This window comes from Ursus arctos, unplaced genomic scaffold, assembly GCF_023065955.2.
Source record: "Ursus arctos isolate Adak ecotype North America unplaced genomic scaffold, UrsArc2.0 scaffold_13, whole genome shotgun sequence".
Taxonomy (NCBI): domain Eukaryota; kingdom Metazoa; phylum Chordata; class Mammalia; order Carnivora; family Ursidae; genus Ursus; species Ursus arctos.
In genome coordinates, this window is record NW_026622797.1 from 41,761,412 (window position 1) to 41,781,557 (window position 20,146).

At 34.9% G+C, this 20,146-nt stretch overlaps 1 protein-coding gene across 3 annotated transcripts in view; it reads left to right on the top strand.

The window, feature by feature from the left end:
* MAN1A1 (mannosidase alpha class 1A member 1) overlaps positions 1–20,146 on the top strand; it is a 162,839-nt gene that overhangs the window by 113,769 nt on the left and 28,924 nt on the right. For all 3 annotated transcript variants that reach the window (XM_057311113.1, XM_044386280.3, XM_026504714.4), the window contains exon 7: positions 19,868–19,991. In XM_057311113.1, the coding sequence (XP_057167096.1) occupies positions 19,868–19,991 (124 nt within the window). The remainder of the gene's footprint in view (positions 1–19,867; positions 19,992–20,146) is intronic.

Here is a 20,146-nt window from a genome sequence, read left to right on the forward strand (position 1 = left end):
CTTTTAACCTCCCTATCCTTTGGAAAATAAAAAACCCAAATAAACAGAGATAGTTAGACATTTTTAGATAAACAGACCTTATATTTACCTCCATAATTTTGCCATTTCTAGTGCCCTTAATTCCTTCCTCTAGATCTGAGTTTTCATCCACAGTCATTCCCTTCAGCCTAAGTATATTCTTCTAGTATTTCTTTTGCTGCAGATCTGCTGTAAAGACTCAGTTTTTTGCTTATCCAAAAATACCTATTTCCCTTTCATTTTTGGAGGAACGTTTCATCAGATATGGAATTTTTAATTTTCAGATTTTTTAATCAACATTTTGAATATGTAATTCCTGTAAGTTGTGGCCTCCTTTGTTTCTGTAAGAAGTCAGCCATTGTGTTATCATAGTTTCCCTGTATGTAATTTGCTGTTTTTTTTCTGCCTGCTTTCAAAATTTTCTCATGGTCTTTCTTTGGCTAGCGGAAGTTTGACTCTGATGCACCTAGTGAGGAGTAGTTCTCTTTGTATTTATCCTGCTTGTGTTAACTGAGTTTTTTAGATGGTACCTCCTGCTTTTCACAAAATTTAGGAAGTTTTCACCTGTTACTTCTTCAAAATTTTTTTTCTGTCTCTTTTCTCCTTCTCTCTTCCTAGAACTACAGTTACATTCTGTTTGACTTCTAAATGTTATTCTACAGGTCTCCAAGTCTCTGCTCATTTATAGTTAGTCTATTTTTGCTCTGTTCTTCAGATCTGATCATTTTATTGATATCTTCAAGTATGCGGTTCATTCTGCCCATTTCTTTGGCAAGTTTCCCTTTAATTATTTGAATGTATTTAAATAGTTGTTTTGAAGACATTGCTAAATCCAGCATCTAGACCCACTCAGAGTGAGTTTCTTTTAACTGTCCTTGCTGAGTATGGGTCACGTTTTCCTGTTTCTTTGCATATCTAGTAATTTTTGGCTAAAAACTAGATATTGTGGATATATGTAGTAACCCTGATGTGTTATTCTGAAAATTATTTTGTTGTTGCTTAGCAAGCTGCTAACTCTCTTAGATCCAAATCATAAGCTCTTGCTTATGTCCCCTACTGTTGCACACTGTCCCCTGCAGTGTGCAACAGCTGAGATTTCTGTTCAGTTTTTCAGTTCCAGCTGAACTGCTTACTGTTTTTTAAATCTGACCTCCTGGGGATCTTCCCTGTACCTGTGCAATTTAGCATTTGGTCAAAGATTTGGGCAACGTTTGTGGTAAACCATCACCAAGCTCTGTCCTCTGATTCATGAAATCATGAAGGCTTTTGCTTTCTGCCTCCTGAGTTAGGCACAGATATAGGAGTACCTGAGTCAGAAAAAGCAGTAAACTCACAAGGTTTTTCTGGTTTCTGCCAGCTGTTTTCTTGGTGATTCACTGATATCTGATTTAGTGGTCCAGCAGGGATTTGGGCAGCGATCATACTCAGATTTTTGGTCCCACCCCTGTATGGCTCATAGGTTTCTAGAACTATCCCCACTCCACCTCCTTCCCCTCACTAAATTGTCAGCTGCTCTGCCAACCTTTAACTGTAAAGTAAGCCTGCAATTTTGTGAGATTATGGAAAAAAGGCACTAACTCAAATTCTAATCCATTGCAGTCACTGTCTTTCAGTAGTTAACACTCCTTTAGTTTACGCTTGCTTTTGGTCACTCTCCAGTGCCTTTAAAACACTTGCATTACACACATACACACACACGGAAGAGGGAGCAACCAGATTTTATAATTGTAACTTTCTGGAGTATTTGCCAGCCAATACCCTTCATCATTACTGGAAGCCAGAAGTCCCTCCATTTTTACAAAAATGTTATAAAGAATTCTTCATGTTATTAAGCACTTTCTTACATGATCTTTAATAGCTGCATACTATTGGGTCTTCTAAATGAACTGTGAGTTTTCAACCTTTCTCTCCTGTTAGATAGCCAAATTCTTTCAGTCTTACACTAGTATAAATAATACTTGAATGCACAGCCCATGTATTTACTTGGGGATATAAATATTTATACTTGGGGATAAAATTATAATTATTTCTTTAGGGTAAATTTCTGGAATTAGAATTTTTAAATTAGTGTATGTGAATATTATTAATACTTTTGATACATTTTGCCAAACTTCCCTGCAGAATGCTTGCGCTAATTCAGTGCCACCTATGAAGCAAGATTACTTATTTCCCTTCAAGTCACATAACTTTAAATTTATTATGAGATTTTCTTTTTGCTAAAAGGTTATTTGATTGGTTTTTATAGAGCAGAAAAAAAAGTTATTTCTGACTTATCCTTTTTTGTTTAAACAGTCTCCACATACTGTGCTTACTTTAGCCAAAGTCAAAATTGTAATATGGTTACGTAATCAAAAGAGTAGAGTCAGTAGAAGCTTTAGTTTATTTAGTTTAATTATTAGGCTTTTATTTTATTAATAAGGATACAAAGAAAACTTTAATATTCTACTTTAGGGAAATAATTTTGTTCAGATAATATTTTAGAAGGAGTTATTCCCTCCCTTCTCTTTTTTTAAAAACTGCCTTATTGAGATATAATGCACATACCATACAATTCACCCACTTAAAATGTACAATTCAGTGGTTTTAGTATATTCACAGAGTTGTGCAACAGTCACAACTGATTTCCCTTCCTTTTGAATAATAACATGAGGATAGAATCCCGGCAATTTTATGCATGTAAAACTGTGGAAGTCTAGTCATGGTGAAAAAAGTTTCCTAGGCAAATGTCAGAATGAAGTTTAGACAGTTGGTATTTCTTCCTTGTTGTTTTTGCTTTTGGATAGAGGTGAAAGGCACTAATAAAAATAAAATGACAACAACAACAACAATTTAAAAATGAACACTTTAGACTTGCCATGTTAGATCAAAGCTATAATATTTCTCTTGTGTTAGCAATACTATAGCCAAAAGAGCTCTGTAAAAAGTAATGGTTCGTCACATTTTGAGGTTAGTTGGTGAAACTTGAGTAAAGAGTAGACATTAGATGATTTGAAGAAATTATTAATATTCTTTGATACCATATGATATTATGGTCATATAGGAAAATGTCTCTGCTTTTTGGAGATGAGCGCTGAAATATTTCATAGCTTGATGTCTATGATTTCTTTAAAATAATTCCCCAAAGGAATGCTCATAGACTTACAAATAAATAGGTGAAGTACATATGGCAGGAATATAAATATTGTTAGTGGTTAAATCTAGGTGGTGGGTATGTGAGTAAATCTAGATGCCTATTGAACTTTTGCTTTACCTTAAATGTTTGAATTTTTCTATTAAAAATAAAGTTTTAAAAGATGAGTCTGTGTACATTCTAGGCATGAAACAAGAATATGGTTTTAACAGTGCTTAGTCTGCTACTATGTATGTAAAAAGACTTTCTATATTTATTCATATAGTATACACAAAAAAAATATCTTTGGAATGAGATTCAAGAAACATGATAGTGATTATTTGTGAAAAAGAATAGGAAAAGAGAGGGTAGGACAGGAATTGGAATAAAACTTTATTTTTTATGCTTTTTAATATTTTGAAATGTTTTATATCTAATAAAAATATATATTGAGGGAGAAAGAATATGGCCTTTAAGACCTGAATCCTTAAAAAAACAGAAAAATATTTTTTTCATTTTCAAAGGACTTTCAGATTTTGCTAAAATATTGGGCTTGTGGATCTAGTAATTATTGTTGACCCGGACATTTAGAGTTCATTGTTGAGGCATTAAAAAACAGAACTTGTTTTATTTAGTCACAACATATCAGAATTATTTTTCTTTTTATCTCTTTATAGCATGTTTGCACTGGGGAGTTTTATCTTAAAGAAAAAAGTATGAGTCTATTCCGTATATATTCTCCTTAAAAATATATTAGTTCAAATAAATACTGACTGGTAATACCTCAGTTTCACTGCTAAAAAGTCCTTTTGCTCTCCTAGGCTCCTAGATTCCAGAAACTAGCTAATTAACCCCCAACACATACAGGAGCATGAAAATAACATGATGTAGTATATGAAAAGAGTGGCCCATACACTGTAAAAATAATCAGACCTAATATGGAATCCTACCCTATTTCTGTCACTTAACTGAAAACCTTGGGCAAGTCACTGAACCTTGCTGAGTCTCAGTTTCTTCTGGTAAACAGTAAGCTAATACTACCCACCTGGTTATTGTAAAGATTAATTGAATTATATAAACAACATCCTACCTGTCATGCCTGCATTTAAAGGAGGTACCCCATGGGTGTTTTTTATAAAATTTATTTATTTATGAGAGAGTGCATGTGGAGGAAGGGGCAGAGGGAGAGAATCTCAAGCAGACTCCCCACTGAGCAGAAACCTGACACTGGGCTTGATCTCATAACCCATGAGACCATGACCTGAGCCGAAACCAAGAATCAGTCACTCAACTGACTAAGCCACCCAGAGACCCCTCCATAGGTATTTTTAAAGTACGCATTACTGGTCAGTCTATGAAGAACTATTATTTTTGACATTGGTTTCATTGCTTCATTTATTTACAAGTAATTCTAACAAGAATGAAATTTAAACCATTTTACCTGCAAACAAGACATTATATGAAAGTAATTTTCATTAAATTTAAAGTTTAGATTAATTTTTTTTTGAGAGAGAGTGTGTACGCACGCGACTTTGCACAAGTGTACTGGGTGGGGTGGAGGGAGAGGAGAGAGAGAATCTTAAGCAGGCTCCATGCTCAGGGGTTGCCCATCATGGGCCGGATCTCATGACCAAGAGATCATGACCTGAGCCAAAACCAAGAGTCGGTCGCTTAACCAACTGAGCCACCCAGGTGCCCCAAAGTGTAGATTAACTTTTAAAAAATTATTTTACATGTCTCTTCAAACTTGCCAAGTAAAATAAAATCCTAAGTTATCAAATCTTTACCCTTTAGAATAAGGCTTTAAACTTTTTTCGGGTTTAACCCCTTGATGCACAGTTGATTGGGTCAGCAGCTATGGAAATGATAATGTCCTTTATAAGCATTACATACTATCTATTATAAAGTAGTTGACATAATGAGCAAGTCTGGCCCAAGAAAAATTTCTGTGGTAGGCTTTTAAAAATCATTCTAAAATGAATGTTGTGGCAAAAGTCCTCTTTTGGCAGGAGATAATTTGAGAATAATCTTTGCTAATTTTCTAAGCATATGAATATTCATAAGTAGATGGATTTTTTTAAATGATGATTCATTAAAGTCTCTTAATTAATTATTTAGCTACCTTGCAAAAAGGATATACTGCACCTGTCCAAAACAGATTAAGATTTTGTGCCTTTGGACAGGAAAAAAATCACTGGACAGGATTTTTGTTCTCTTCCTAATTAATGCATATAAAATGTCATTGGTCTGTGCAGCTGTCTCTTACTACTAGAAATACTTTTTAAATTACCTTTTTCTAGAATACTTGTAAGACATGTAAGAGGTTTCTTGAAGTGTTACATATTTGATAGTTGAACAGCAATTAAATTGCTTTAAGAAAGTTGGCTGTTAACAGTAGCAATTTGTTACATTTTTAACTCTTGGGAATGCCTTACGTTGTTTCATTATTACTTGTGTTATAATTTCTATCTCCAAGTGAACATTTGGTGAATTTATTTTTATTGAGTAGACATCTCTAAAATTGAAGAGAAAAACCCAAAACCAGATTTCTTTTGGTTAGCTAAATGTCAGTTGCTTAATCCAAAAGATAAAAATACTTTCTTGGGCTAAACTCTTTATAGTTTCAAAGCACTTTCATATGTATTATCCCATTTGATCCTGTGAAAATCCTACAAGGTGGGTTGTACAGGTATTACCTTGTTTTAAAGGTCAAGAGATTGCTGCCTTAGAGAGTGTAAGGGACTTACCCAAGGTCACACCTCAGAAGTCTCTAAATACATAAACAATGTTTAAACATGATCTGGCCCATTTTCTCATTTACCTATAGCCTCTTTGCTGTCTAAATTCTTCAGAATGTTCTCCATTGTTGACTAAATGCAACCTTTTTTCTCCTCTTTTAATTGGGAATTATTAGTGAAACTACTAAATCTCTATAGGGAAGAAATAAATCAGTAAAGTTTTGCAGTAAGATCAAAAAGAGAGAGAGAGAAAAATGCTAATGGAGTGCCTGGCTGACTCAGTCAGTAGAACATGTGACTCTGGATCTCAGGGTTGTGAGTTTATTAAGCCCCATGTTGGGTGTAGAGGTTACTTGAAAATAAAATATTAAAAAAAGAAAAAGAAATGCTGAGAGAACTTAACTTTAGAATACTTAGATATTCATTAGCTGTTAGGAGCTAAGCTACTGAATCGGAGAACCTATGCAATTTTTGATGTGAGAAACAAAAATATTTATGGTTTAAAAATATAAAATACTTAAATACAATGGTTTAAAAATATAAAATACTTAAATACAATGATACTGTGATGTTCACTGTTAAGTCAATTTAAAGAAGGTATTGCTCACATTTTCACAATTTTTAAAACATAATCTTGGGTAAAGGGAGAAGACTTTGCTCTATTTGGAAATAGAGCACAGAACCTAGGACATACATAGGGAAAATGGAATGTCTGCCAAATGAAAATTAGTATAGGAAAAAAAATGAGTAAAATTAAAAGTCAGCAACTTGGGAAAAAATTGCAAAACACATGATGGATAAGAGGCAAATTTTCTTAATGTATAAAAACCTCTTTCTTTACATCAAAAACTAATGATGTACTATATGTTGGCTAATTGAATGTAATAATAAAAATAATAATAAAAAACTCTTTCTAAGAGCTTTAATATAACTAAGGTTGGTTAATGTGGCATGATTATAGTATTTGAAAATTAGAGAGGTCTACCTGTTTGTCAATAGAGGACTGTCTTAATTAAATGTGATTATCCATTTTATGGAATATTATTATGCAGCTGTTAAAATTATTATCCTAGAAAGGTTTCTTTGATGAGGTACTAATTGAAGCAAGTACCCTGCAAAAGTAAAGTACATTAACGTAATCCCATTTTATTGAAAAGAACAAATCCTTGATATGCGCACAACCCCGTATGTTTGTATGCGTGTAGATGAGAACATTGGCTAACTAGGATTGGCAGGTGGGAGACATTATAGGGGAGTAGGCATATGATATTAGCTTTTTCTCACTTCATCTTTCTATTGTTTCACTCAAAATAGTATGCATTTTTTAAAATTCATTTTTAAATTTGTATGATTTTTTAATTGTGTATTTTTTTTAATTTATAAAAAATAATAGAGTGGGAGAGACAATAACACCAACACGTAAATGAGACAAATTCATAAACATATACTTCTCAGAAAAAGATATGCATTGGCCATTGAACATCAGAAGCTCAAAAAGAAAAATACAAATTAAAATAGCATTGAGGTGTTATTTTTTACCTAGCAAATTGACCAAGTTTTTAAAAACTTTTTTCTTTATATGTTACATTTTAGTTTTTATTGAGGTATAATTAACATACAATGTTATATTAGTTTTAGGTGTACAATATAATGATTCAACAATTCTATACGTTTCTCAGTACTCATTCTGATCAATGTAGTCATCAATTGTCACCAGTGTTTTTAGTCTTATTGACTGTATTCCCTACACTGTACTTTTCATCATGATTTATTTATTTTGTAAGTAGTTGTTTGTATCTCTTAATCCCCTTTATCTATTTCACTCATCCCCCCCACCCTAAATTTTAAAATTTGATAAATGCCCAGAGTTAGCAGCTAAAATATGCTCATATATGTATTGAGGCAAACCCTTTAGAAGGTAATTGGGAGATGTTCATTAAATTTTAAATACATACTTTGTCACCTGGAAATTCCGCTTGTAGGATCTTATTCTGGAGATGTGCTCATGAATGTGCACCATTGTTTATAATAGCAAAACTTGAGACCAAAAAAGTGGTTAAGTTGTCATACACCCACACACTGGGATACTGTGCCACTATAATGAGGCAGAACAACTAAATCACTTTTTTATGAAGCACAGGATATAGTAACCTGTACAGTATACTTCTATTTATAGTGTTTAAAGTTTTGTGTAGTGACCATGTGCTAGGAAGTTTTGGGAGAGATTCTAGTAAATTATTGATGATGTTCATTCAGAAACAATAGTAGTATCTGGAGGAAGAGGCAGATTCATTTTCATTGCATAATCTTTTGTATTTTTCCACATTTTTTGCTATACACATGTTATGTTCATAATTTTTAAATAATTTCAGAAAACACATTGCAAAAGAAAAGTTTCTCACATTGAATAAATTGATCTTTATAAAAAGCGAAAAGAAAATTAAAATGATCGTTTCTGCCTTTTTCCTTATAATTGTGGACCGTGGTTGTTATAGCCTAATCAGAAAAGCAGAACTGCTTTTCTTTCTCATGCCCTCTCCTGCCTCAGTCTTTCTCATCTTCTTAAATGGCACCAGTACCCACCCAGCTGCTAAAGCCAAAAAAATGAGAAATTCATCCTTGATTCCTGTCTTCCCTCATCCCCAAATCCAATTCTTCTGACAACTCTTACCTCCAGACGGAGCCCAAATCCCTCCACAACTGTCCATCTATTAGCACCTCGTCCGCCACCATCTTTTTCTTTCCAGAATACCTGTTTCTTGCTTACTTCCGCTCTTGCTGTCATACAGTCTGTTCTTCCCACAGTGTCCAGAGTGAACTCTAAAAATGTGAATCAGATATCATCACCTCCTACGTTAAAGCCCTAGAGGGACTTTCCATTGCACTTAGAATAAAGCCAAATGCTTGCCCTGGCCTTACAGATGCTTTTATCATCTTGCTAGTGTCCCTGTCACTTGAGTGCCCTCACTGGTTGTCCCTCAGCCACACAGCCAGCCTCTTGTTTGCCTACTTGGCAGAGTCCTGCCTGCCTACCTTTGGGCACTTTCAGGAGCCACTCCCAAGTCTTTACTGATAGGTTCACCTTTATCTTACTGGTCTCAGCTTAAAAATCTCCCCCTTGGTCTTTTCATTGACCCCATCCAAAGAAGCTCTGTGTCAGACTCTGTCACATTATACTGGTTTATTTTCTTCTCAGCGCTTCACATTACAGGATAATTGTGCCATTTTTCACACTGGCATTCTACTATTAAATGAAGTAGGTAATCTTAAATTCCAAGAATGTACATTTTCCCCATGGGATACAAGAGAACATTGTCATTTCGAATAGAGAGGTGGGCATAGCTCATAAACATTTTTATTGTTCTTATATTGGCATTCAAGGAACAAGAAGGTACTCGTCAAAGCTGTAAGATTTATTTTGTACCAAGAGTGGCCTCAATCCATAAAACCCTAGAATCCTCCTTCTAGTTCATTGCTTTATTTCACAGAGCAGATCTATCTGGAGAGTCTGGTCTTACTTAGTCTTAGACTAATTTGTCCTCCGTGAAGCCTCTGCCCTTCCATTTTCCTCTATCTCTCAAAGATCCTTTTAATGACATCACCAAACCCCATCCTCGGTGAGTTAAGAACTAGTGTTTGGAGCCTAATTACTGCACAAAATTTTCTGGCCAACACTGTACCTAGTGCAGTGTAAAGCCCAGAGTCCATTAGTCAGAAGGTAAAGAAAGGTTTTCTTTTTTTCTCTCTTTTTCTTATAGGTAAAATGGATGATTATCACTTCCAATTTCAAAGTATTTTTTAGTGTTTTCATTTTTCATTTTATCTAGCTAACACACATTAAAGAAAGGTTTTTAAAAGCTACAATTATATCTGCCAACACTCATATATTTTGTATATTTCTTCTGGATAATAGGTAGTTTTACTGTTGAAATTCCTCCAACCATTTACTTAGTATTTTGAAACATTTTTAAATTTTAATATCAGCATTAGGAGGCTACCACAAAGTTCAGATTATGTAAACCATCCATTTTGATTATTCTCGCTTTGTAAAAGTTTAGTTACATTTTTCAGTATCTTTTTCCTATAATATAAAGTCTTAATTGCTGAAGACATATGAACATGTAAGTTAGTTAAGCATAAATTAAAAATGTGAATACATACAAAATATTTTAACTATGACTGATAAACCTTGCTCAGAGTAATAACTGAATTTTATAGAAAACATATGGATTACAGTAATGGTAGAAATGGATTTGTTGCTGAGATATATATATATATATAAATGCAACTCTCATCAAATCACGGTACCTGTGTGACTATATATGGGGGTGGGGGAGTCAGTAAAGAAACAGAATTGTATCTCTGCCTTTAGGTCTTACTCTCCAGTTAGGGAGATAAGCTAAAGCATGTAAAAAGTTAAACAGAGAAGATGTCACAAGGCAGCAGATAGCTAATTATACACAGATGATCCTTTAGCACTGACTGTATTTATATAAGGACGTCACTGAGGGCCAAACAGAACAGACGCTGATTTCAGCAGCGGTGGTTCATGTTCTGTTGAGAAGAGACCTCTTTTCTGTTAGGTCTTCCTCACCCAGGTACTCTTCCTCTTTATTCTCACTGGCCTCTTTGTTATCTTGTCATGATTATTTTCTTATCTTTATGTTCTTAAGACTTTAGTTGCCAAACTGTTTCGTAACACCCTATTCCAGAGCCTCTAAACCATAAGTTGGAGGCAGAAGGCAGGAAAATGAGAATGAAGTAGTTTGATAGCTTTATTTTCCAGCATCTGTTCAGAGTAATCCCTGAATCTGTTTCTTACCACAAGCTATGCACACATTTTTGTTTGTGCGATGCTTCTTATGTAAAAATTCAAAACCAAGAAAAGCTACCATTTTAAATTGTAAGGTGGTTTAACTAACCACAGAGTTTCTTTTGATTGGTTAGAGTTGCATTACATGTTAAAAGAAATATCTGAATTTACAAATTGCAGCTTAAAAGAACACGCTAGTTATTGGCCCTGATCACCTGGACATCATCTATTTTCCTTGAACTTTCTCATTATTAATTCATCATTGGGAATTTGAATAGTATTTGTAGCTTTAGCTACGTTTTCCCACTACAGGTTCCTTAATTTAGCATTTATTTTACTTATCTTGACCTAAAAACAATCTGTTGCCCATTCTGAAGTATAGTGATAACTGTTTTATTGAGTAAGCATCAGGGAACGAATCTTTCTCAGTTACTCCCAAGTAGTTTAATATCTGGAAAAGACCTACAGTGAGGATCTGTTGAACTTGGTAATGAAATATCAATGTACTTCATATACCAGTCAGATGAAGCTCACTTCCTTTCATAAAAATTTAATTAGACCCACTTGATTTCTTTGCTGAAGACCTCTGAAGAATGCCCAAAGAAAAAACAGAATGGTTCTCCAAAAATTGTTTAGCTTCTATTCAGTTGTGTGAACAAAAATTTAATTGAGTTGCAATTTGATATCTCAACCCTCCAAAATTTCAGAGCAAGCCACCTCGGCCAATAAGATGCTTCAAGGATAAGTAGATTTAAGCAATCTCTAGGTAAAGCCAGACCCTCCACACATGTTCACTGAGAAATCCCATTAATTATTTCAACTCCAAAGTCAGGTGGTTCTTTAGTAAACTGAAGATTTTTAGTTCAATGTTCTTTTTCTAAGCCTACATTCCAGATGAAATCATTATCACTCCCAAAACTCTTGCTTATATATATACTATGCCTTCAGAGAAAAGTTATCTGAAATTTGATAATAAGGCAAAAAGGAAAATATTATGCTGTCATGTTAGGGTAAAAGATTATCTAGGGAATTGTATTTAATCCAAATTGGTATATACTGTTGATTGAAGTCCTAGAGAATGAGGTAACATGTTAAATTGTAGAATTTTGATGAAATGTAGATTTTGTAGAGATGCAAATAATTTGGTGGAAAAGATAATCCAGGAGGAACAATTTGTGACTCTGTTGGACATGACTTAGTGTTGTCACTAGGCTAGAGGGGTATTCCTAGCATTGCCCCAAAACAACCAATTTCTCAAATGCTCTTTGATTGTTTTATTATCTTACTATTTCCTTTATTAATTGAGTTCAATAAAATATTTGACATCTAAAAAAAAAGCAAATAAACCTTAGAGTGTTTCCTGTACTGTTTGATGTTCACATTGCACAGTATCTGGCACATAGAATGTGCTCAATAAATTATGGTTGACTGAGTGGCTCAATCTTACTTGACTTTGGCAAGATGTACCCCCAAAGTACTTATGTTTTAACCTGTTAAACAAAATCATTTAATATTATCCTCTTATACCTCAGAATTTCTGCCAAAAACTAACATTAGTTTTGGCATAATTGATAGTGAACTGTAATTCCCCCATAGTTTCAGCTGGGTCTTAAGAGCAATGGTGCCAGACTTCTAGCTTTCATGGACCACATAAAATTGCCCTAATTATTGAGAGGCTGGCTTTAGATTGCCAGTGTTTTCATTTCATCAAAAGAGCATAGCAAAACAAAACAAAACCCTCCCTATTATCATCATCATTTTATTTAACAAGGAAAAGCTTAACATCGCAAAACCAGGAAGGACATAAACTGGAATAAAAGACAGTCATTTAAACTGAATAAAATCTAGCCTTCATAATTATTTACCACCCCGTCCTTCTTTTCCTCATTTCACCATATCTCAACTCTTAGAAATCACAACTTCAGAATACTTCAAGTTTGTGATAGAAAACTAGTTATCAGCCTAGAAAGGAAGTTTTTCTCAAACTGGCTATAAAGGGGCTTGTGTGTGGTAATGCTAAATGTAGGATTATATTATTTAGATATAAATTAGGTGTAGGAGTCAATGATATAGACGTTTCATTATTTTTAAAATTTTATTAAATGAAGTATGTATTAAACATCTTTGTTTCTTGGTACTGACTTTGGGTGTTTAAAGAGGAGTCCTTGTCCCTGAGGATCTGAGAATCTGGAAAGGAGCAATCCTGGCCATTCTGGTTACAGAAAGAGACTGAAGAACAGAATTTGAAGAATTAAAAGCCTGAAATCCATACTGATTTCATTTATCTTCATCCATAGATGACCCATGGATCCATACAATGAAAATCAAAGAGATAAATAAACATAGCCAAATTTTATTGTAATCATGGGTCTTAAGTAACATCTTAAAATGATGATATGTGTTAAAGTAATGAAACAATTGTGTCTAAAATGTCTGACAAATTAATATTAGTGAGTTGCCGTTTCTGCAAGTGGAATAGAGTATGTCCCTATTCCATCCTGAGGTTTATTAGAAAACTGTCTGGATATGTGCTCGCTTCGGCAGCACATATACTAGAAAACTGTCTGGATATAAATGCTTGTTTGTAGCTCCTCCTTCCCCAGTTTCAAAGGACTGGATGCAATGATTTACAGCAGATGAATTTGAGATATCCCAAGAGTTCTAGAGGCTACCAAATGTGGCAAGATATAATAGGCCCACCCTGTTAAGAAATAACTCTGTAAACAGTAGACATTTATGCCTCCAATACACATTCCCAAATCCATCCTCATTATTAGTTTAGACAAATTAACATCTTGCAGCTAAAATCTGTGTAGACACTTTTGCATGAGAATTAGCTTTAGAAAAGAACTAGACCTACCACCAAATTGTTTACAGTGACAAAAAATAAAATCAAAAATAAATTGGTTTCAATGTCTATCAATAAGTATACATTTAAATAAATTAGAATACAGTTGGCCCTTGAACAACATGGGTTTGAATTGTGGGGGTCTATGTATATATGGATCTTTTCCAGTAAATACAGGACAGTACTGTAAATGTATTTTCCCCTCCTAATGATTTTCTTAACATTTTCTTTTCTCTAGCTTACTTTATCATAAGAATACGATATATAATACATATAACACACAAAGTGTGTGTTAATAAACTGTTTATGTTATCAGTAAGGCTTCCAGTCAATAGTAGGCTATTAGTAGTAAGTTTTGCAGGAGTCAAATTTATACGTGGATTTTCAACTGCATAGAAAGTCAACACCCATGACCCCTGTGTTGTTCCAGGGTCACCTGTATATCCATTCAATCAGGTACTATTCAGCCAACAAAAACGATTTACATTGATCAGTATGGGAAATGTCCATGAAAAATGTGATGTATGTTTAAAAGAACATGTAGCGGGGCACCTGGGTGGCGCAGTCGTTAAGCGTCTGCCTTGGGCTCAGGGCGTGATCCCGGAATTGCAGGATCGAGCCCCACATCAGGCTCCTCCGCTATGAGCCTGCTTCTTCCTCTCCCACTCCCCCTGCTTGTGTTCCCTCTCTCGCTGGCTGTCTCTATCTCTGTCAAATAAATAAATAAAATCTTTAAAAAATAAAAAATAAATAAATAAAAGAACGTGTAGAATATAATTCTTTCTTTTTAAGTACAATAAAGTAAATGTGCATGCCCACACATTTTAAATGCATTCTAATGCTTTCTAATCAGTACTACTAGCCTTTTTGGAGTGTTCGCCAAACCTAATGATAGGATATCCCAGTTTGCCCAATAACTGGGCAGAAACTGCATTCAACTTTTTTGCAGTCTGTTGATTGTGGTTAGCAAGGAGATCTTACCCAAAGGACAGCTGGAAAACAGAAGTTTAGCATTTTTGTAACTGTGGAGCAGATTATTTATGGAATTAGAGAGGGCTTCTCACCATTTATATTTTTGCAAACCCCAACTTCTCTAATCCTAAATTGTCAAGTAAAAGGACAGCAGTATTGTCAGAATAAACTAATAAGTATTTAGTTTCAATTCTGTCTAAAATAACTATCCATAAGATGAAGCAAGGTAGCTAATTTTAAACCATTATTTTGGCCTTTGGTTAAAAAAATTAAGTGTGGAACTTCTTTAGAGATTTAAGCCGCATGCTGCTGTTCAGGAGCAGTAAGCCATGGCTCGTGAATTAATTCAGTCATATGGCTACCCTTTATTAGCCACCATTTCCCTGTGGATAGCTCTTGGGGAAGTAGTCCTCCCCAGTGGAATTTTCTATGGTTGAGCTATAATAGAATCTTGACTGGTCCTAGAATGCCAGTCCCTGGAATTATTAGTCCAACTCTCAGTGAAGTCTTAGACTACAAACTTGAAAGATCAGCACTGTTTGAATCTGTTCAGGAAGGAGGCATTTGTAATAAGTGAAGCTGAAATTGCTTAATCTCAAAATCAATTAGCTTTGGGAATATAGTTAAATGAAACAATCGTTCATGAACTTTCTAATTATTCCTTCCTAATTTGTGTTAAAATCCGAAAGGAGTAATACTGGATTATCTGCTCTTTTGAATTAAATATCCCTGTGTGCCTCTCTATTAGCATATGTAAGTAAGGCTTTACCATAATATAAAGAATGTGGGGCATTTTTTTCTTCCAAACCTTGTTAACTCCATAGCCACAAGGAGTAACCTGTATTCTGGACTTTGAACTTGGAGGGCATTTGTTTACTGATCAGCTAATCAGAAATTATTCAGACAAGAATCCTCAAGAAAATTGTTTATTGGCCCATTTCCCGTTTGGCATAAAATAGCAAGCAGCAAGGAAGAATAAATTGAAAGTCATAGCTAATCAAGACTGTGTAACTATTTAATGCTTTGTTTATATATTCATCTGGCAATTTTTTAAAACTATTTCACTTCTATAAATTCTTTATTTGTTGCATTTGATTATACTAAGTAGCCAAACGTATTTTTTAATGATCCAAATTGTATCTGGATAGTGACTATAACTTATCACTTTATGTACCTCAATTTAAGATTATTTTGAAGGGGTATACCGTCAGCCCAGAACAACCCTCCACCTACTTGATTCATTACAAGCTCTAGGAAGAGTTAGCAGCTCTCCCATAGGATTCAAATGTGAATAGAATAGCAATATTGGTAAGGTATTTCCTTTCTCTGGTGTTCCTAACCATTCCTGGGAAAAGATAAAAGTATAATACCCATTGCTTATCAGGGCTAGGAGGTCAGTAAATAATTATACCTTCTTAGTTTTGAGTGAAGTAGAATGTGGAAATATATTACCACTGCTAATAAACTACATTCAAGTTATACTCTCTAAAGCAACAAAATAGTATTTCACATTTTCAAAAGAATCATAGTGACTCAGTTTTTTAAAGACATGTTTCTAATTGCACTTGCCAAAATCAGTTAGTTTTTGTTTTGATGTTTTATCTTCAAAGAATTATTACCTTTGTAGACTACTGAAAATTTAAATTAAAAATTGAAAAATATGTATTAAGTAGTACTCCAATTTAAAATGGAAGAACTGGGGATTGAAGGAAACAGAAATAAATGAAATTATACTGATACGGAAGTTTGAAGTTCCGCTCCAGGATTCTTTGAGCCACACACTTGGCAGTTTCCCAAATCATGTTAATTGCCTTTTTGTGTATACATTTCCATATGCTGACTCATCGCTTTGGCTTAAAACGCAATCATTGTAACAAGATTGGGAATATTTAAATATTCTTCCCCTTTATGCCTGCCTGATGGAACTAATAGTTTCTGACCACAAACTGTTATTTTATTTTTAAAATATTTTTCTGAAGTATTATTAGTGTTTGTGAAATAGATAAAGATGAAGAACACCATGACTGCCTTTAAAATATTGTGATAAGGGAACTGCATTTGAAGACATTTTAAATCCCTCTACTCTCTCCGATGAGGTTGATCTTGACCCAGAGGTCTAGAAAGCTTTAGCATTTGGTATCATGGGATGCCCGGGGCATCCCGACCCCCAGACCAAAGGAGCAGAACTCACTCTGCACTCACTTCCCTTTGTCCTAAACCTGTCATTTTGATGTCAAATGCCCAACGTCTGTGTATATATCAGTTAGAGCCATACACGTATATAGATTCCTCAATAGACTTTTAGAAGTTAGAGCCAAAAAGACCTTAGAAATCATTCCATGAGTGTCCAAAACTGGTTCTGATTCAGTGCACATGTGGTGTGCAAACAGGCAGCCATTTCCCCTATTACACGCTATTTTAGCTGTGATGGCCTATGGTGCGTGCCCCACACTCTCCCCGAGACCAATCTCCAGTCCTTGCACCTTTGCCTAAGAAAAGGCAAATGACCTTATTAAATATCTAGATATAATGATGCCCTCTCTGACTTCTTGAAACCCTGCTCTCATTTATATTTAAGAGCTATAACAACTATTGGTCTTACAGTTTTACTGAAATACATTAATTCTGTAGGTTGAAAGAATGGTAACCAAAGCTATTCTCTCATATAAACATACATGTATTCTAAACCCAGCTTTCTTTCAGTTAGCATGACATACCCTTTGCTAGTGCTTTTACTGTGCTCACTCCCTATATAATTAAACAGTGATAGAAAAGTGTGATGTTTTCCTTCTGATATGAATGTGTGCCAAGGAGAAAGAGGAAATATATATATAACCCTTTTTCAATCTTAATTTTTTTTAACCTATTGAACTTTTTTTCAGTGTATCTCTGGATTCTCTTAATTAACCACATTAATAGCAGGGAACAAATGCATAAATACAAAAGTAATTTGAATTTAATTTTAGTACATGTACACTACTTGAGTTTCTCATTTGAGTGTGCCACCATACCCTCATACCCTGAACTGCAAAAAAAAAAAAAAAAAAAAAAAAAAACAGTCTTTGAAGATCCAGAAACTGGGCTGGGTTCCTAGCACACTATCCACTTCCTTTCCATACTAAGTCCTCATTCTCTCTTACTCTGATATTGTGGCTTTGATTTTAATAGTTTCTCTAGAACATATAAATTTTTATTTTTGCTTAATTTGGTTTATTGACTTTGGTCGGTGATGGAATGGTTGGAATAAAAAAAATATGACAACAAATTAATGACCAATTACTATGTGCACTTGCCATATGTTAATAAATTTTGAAAGTAATTGTTCATCCTATTTGGATGATTGGCTATTCCTTTCATCTAAGCCAACCATAAAAATAAAAACTGATTTACATTCCCAGAACTGAATAAATATAAGGCATTTTTAAAAATAAATGAATATGTGATTTTCAGATCTCTTTTATTTCTGTTTACTTTTTTATTATGTTTACTATAAATCTATGTTTGAAGATAAAATCTAGGTTTTCCTCTAAAAAAGACACAGAATAAGAGGGAGGCCAGCCTAGAATTTTAGATACCAGTTGTCCTCATTGTTTTCCTTTTCTTAAACATTCCTGAGCAGAATTTAAGATAGCTGAAAGGGTTTACCCAGAGTTATAAATGATCTAAAGCAAAAAACAAACAGGGAAGGAAATCTAGGGGACACTAGGAGCAGTATTCATATGGAGCCAATTTGGAAAGGGAAGAAGTGAGAAATCCAGAAGCCTCCAAGACCTGGCCCCAGTTGAACCTCATAGCCTTCTCTCCAGCCACCTTCCCTTCCCTCCCCTCAGCAGTATCAGGAGCTTCTTCTAGTTCTGGCTAGCCCTTCTGTGTGCTCTCAGTGTCCACATGCTCCCTCTCACCATTCTTCCCTCACTAATTCATATTCATTCTTTAACAATCAACTCAGGAGTCTCCTCCTCGAAGAAGTCTTCTGTTCCCCCCACTATGTAGGATTGCATGCCCTGGCCCTAGGTGCTCAGAGAATTTTTCACACACTTATCTTGGCACTTACCATATTTAACTGGAATAATCTATGCTTAGGTCATTCTGTCGCATTATACAGTAAGGTCTTAAAGAAAAAGGTGATTTGGGGCGCCTGGGTGGCACAGCAGTTAAGCGTCTGCCTTCAGCTCAGGGCGTGATCCCGGCGTTCCGGGATCGAGCCCCACATCAGGCTCCTCCGCTATGAGCCTGCTTCTTCCTCTCCCACTCCACCTGCTTGTGTTCCCTCTCTCGCTGGCTGTCTCTATCTCTGTCGAATAAATAAATAAAATCTTTAAAAAAAAAAAAAAAGAAAAAAAAAAAGGTGATTTATTCATTATAATCATCTTTGTAACCCAGTGCCATGCAGAGTCCCTGGCAAATGGTAGGCATGCAATTAATGTGCATCTGAACTAAAACCAAAACGTGGGTTTTCAGCTTTCTGCAAGGGAATTTACTGGTCAAATCCTTGACTTTATTCTTTATTTCAATTATCACATTAAGTCTTGACATTTTAAGTGGCTCTCCAAAAATAAACCGTACCCGAGAGTATGATCATGTCCCAAAAGCCACTTTGTGTGTGTGTGTGTGTGTGTGTGTGTGTGTGTGTGCATGTATGTGTAGGACTAACTCTTTTTCAAAACCATTTCTCCAAGATGAGGCATGAGGCAATAATTTTTGAAACTCATGCCTTTTGACCTCTTTCAGATTTGAATTACATAATTGTGTTGAAATTCGTGAACATAAATTAAATGGGTCAGGGAATAAGTGAGTGCCCTGGAAAATATACTTAGAAAATAGGGAAAATAGTGTGAGGGAAAACAAAAGAAAGTCTAGTAAGTGGAGGGATGGTTTGGGGAGAGGTGGAGTGAGTATATAATCAATGAATCTTTGAAATTTATCTTATATCAAAGAAAACTTTTAAATATAATATGAATGTCTATAATAATCCACGGGTTCTCAGGCTGAAACTAATTAAAATGTTGGAGGGCTTTATGTAGGATTTGGGACACTTTGGGGGGGGGGGGGTTGTTTTATATTCTATTTGGAATGGGTGTGTATCTCTATATGGTGCCTGTACCTTCCAAAATATTTGTCCGTTCATCAACAGCAAGCACATAGCAACTTTTCTCTGACTTAGGCCAACACTGATTTTTAATTTGTAGATAAGAGTCAAATCCTGAAACCAGTAGTCAAAGACCACAATGCTGGATACTTTTTAATATCCAGAGTAGACTATTAGCTGAGATGCTATTATTCAAAAGCTGTCTCTTTCATTTCTATTTAGAGCTGCAAAAATTGGAATTAGTCTGACCCATAACTGTTCACTCTCTTCTCTTCTTTAGTGGGATTGGAAGGAACTGGCCCTGGGCCTCAGGAGGCAGCAGTATTTTGGCAGAATTTGGAACTCTGCATTTAGAGTTTCTACACCTGAGCCACTTATCAGGAAACCCCATCTTTGCTGAAAAGGTGAGATTCTCCATTACACCTTGCCTTGCAAAGCTATACTTGTGAAAAACAGTACCCTCTCCTGGAAGATTTAGTAATAGTAGATGTGGAAAAGAACAACCAAGTTTGGTAGAGCTCTTTATGAAGTTTTATTACATGCAGCATTTCATTTTACC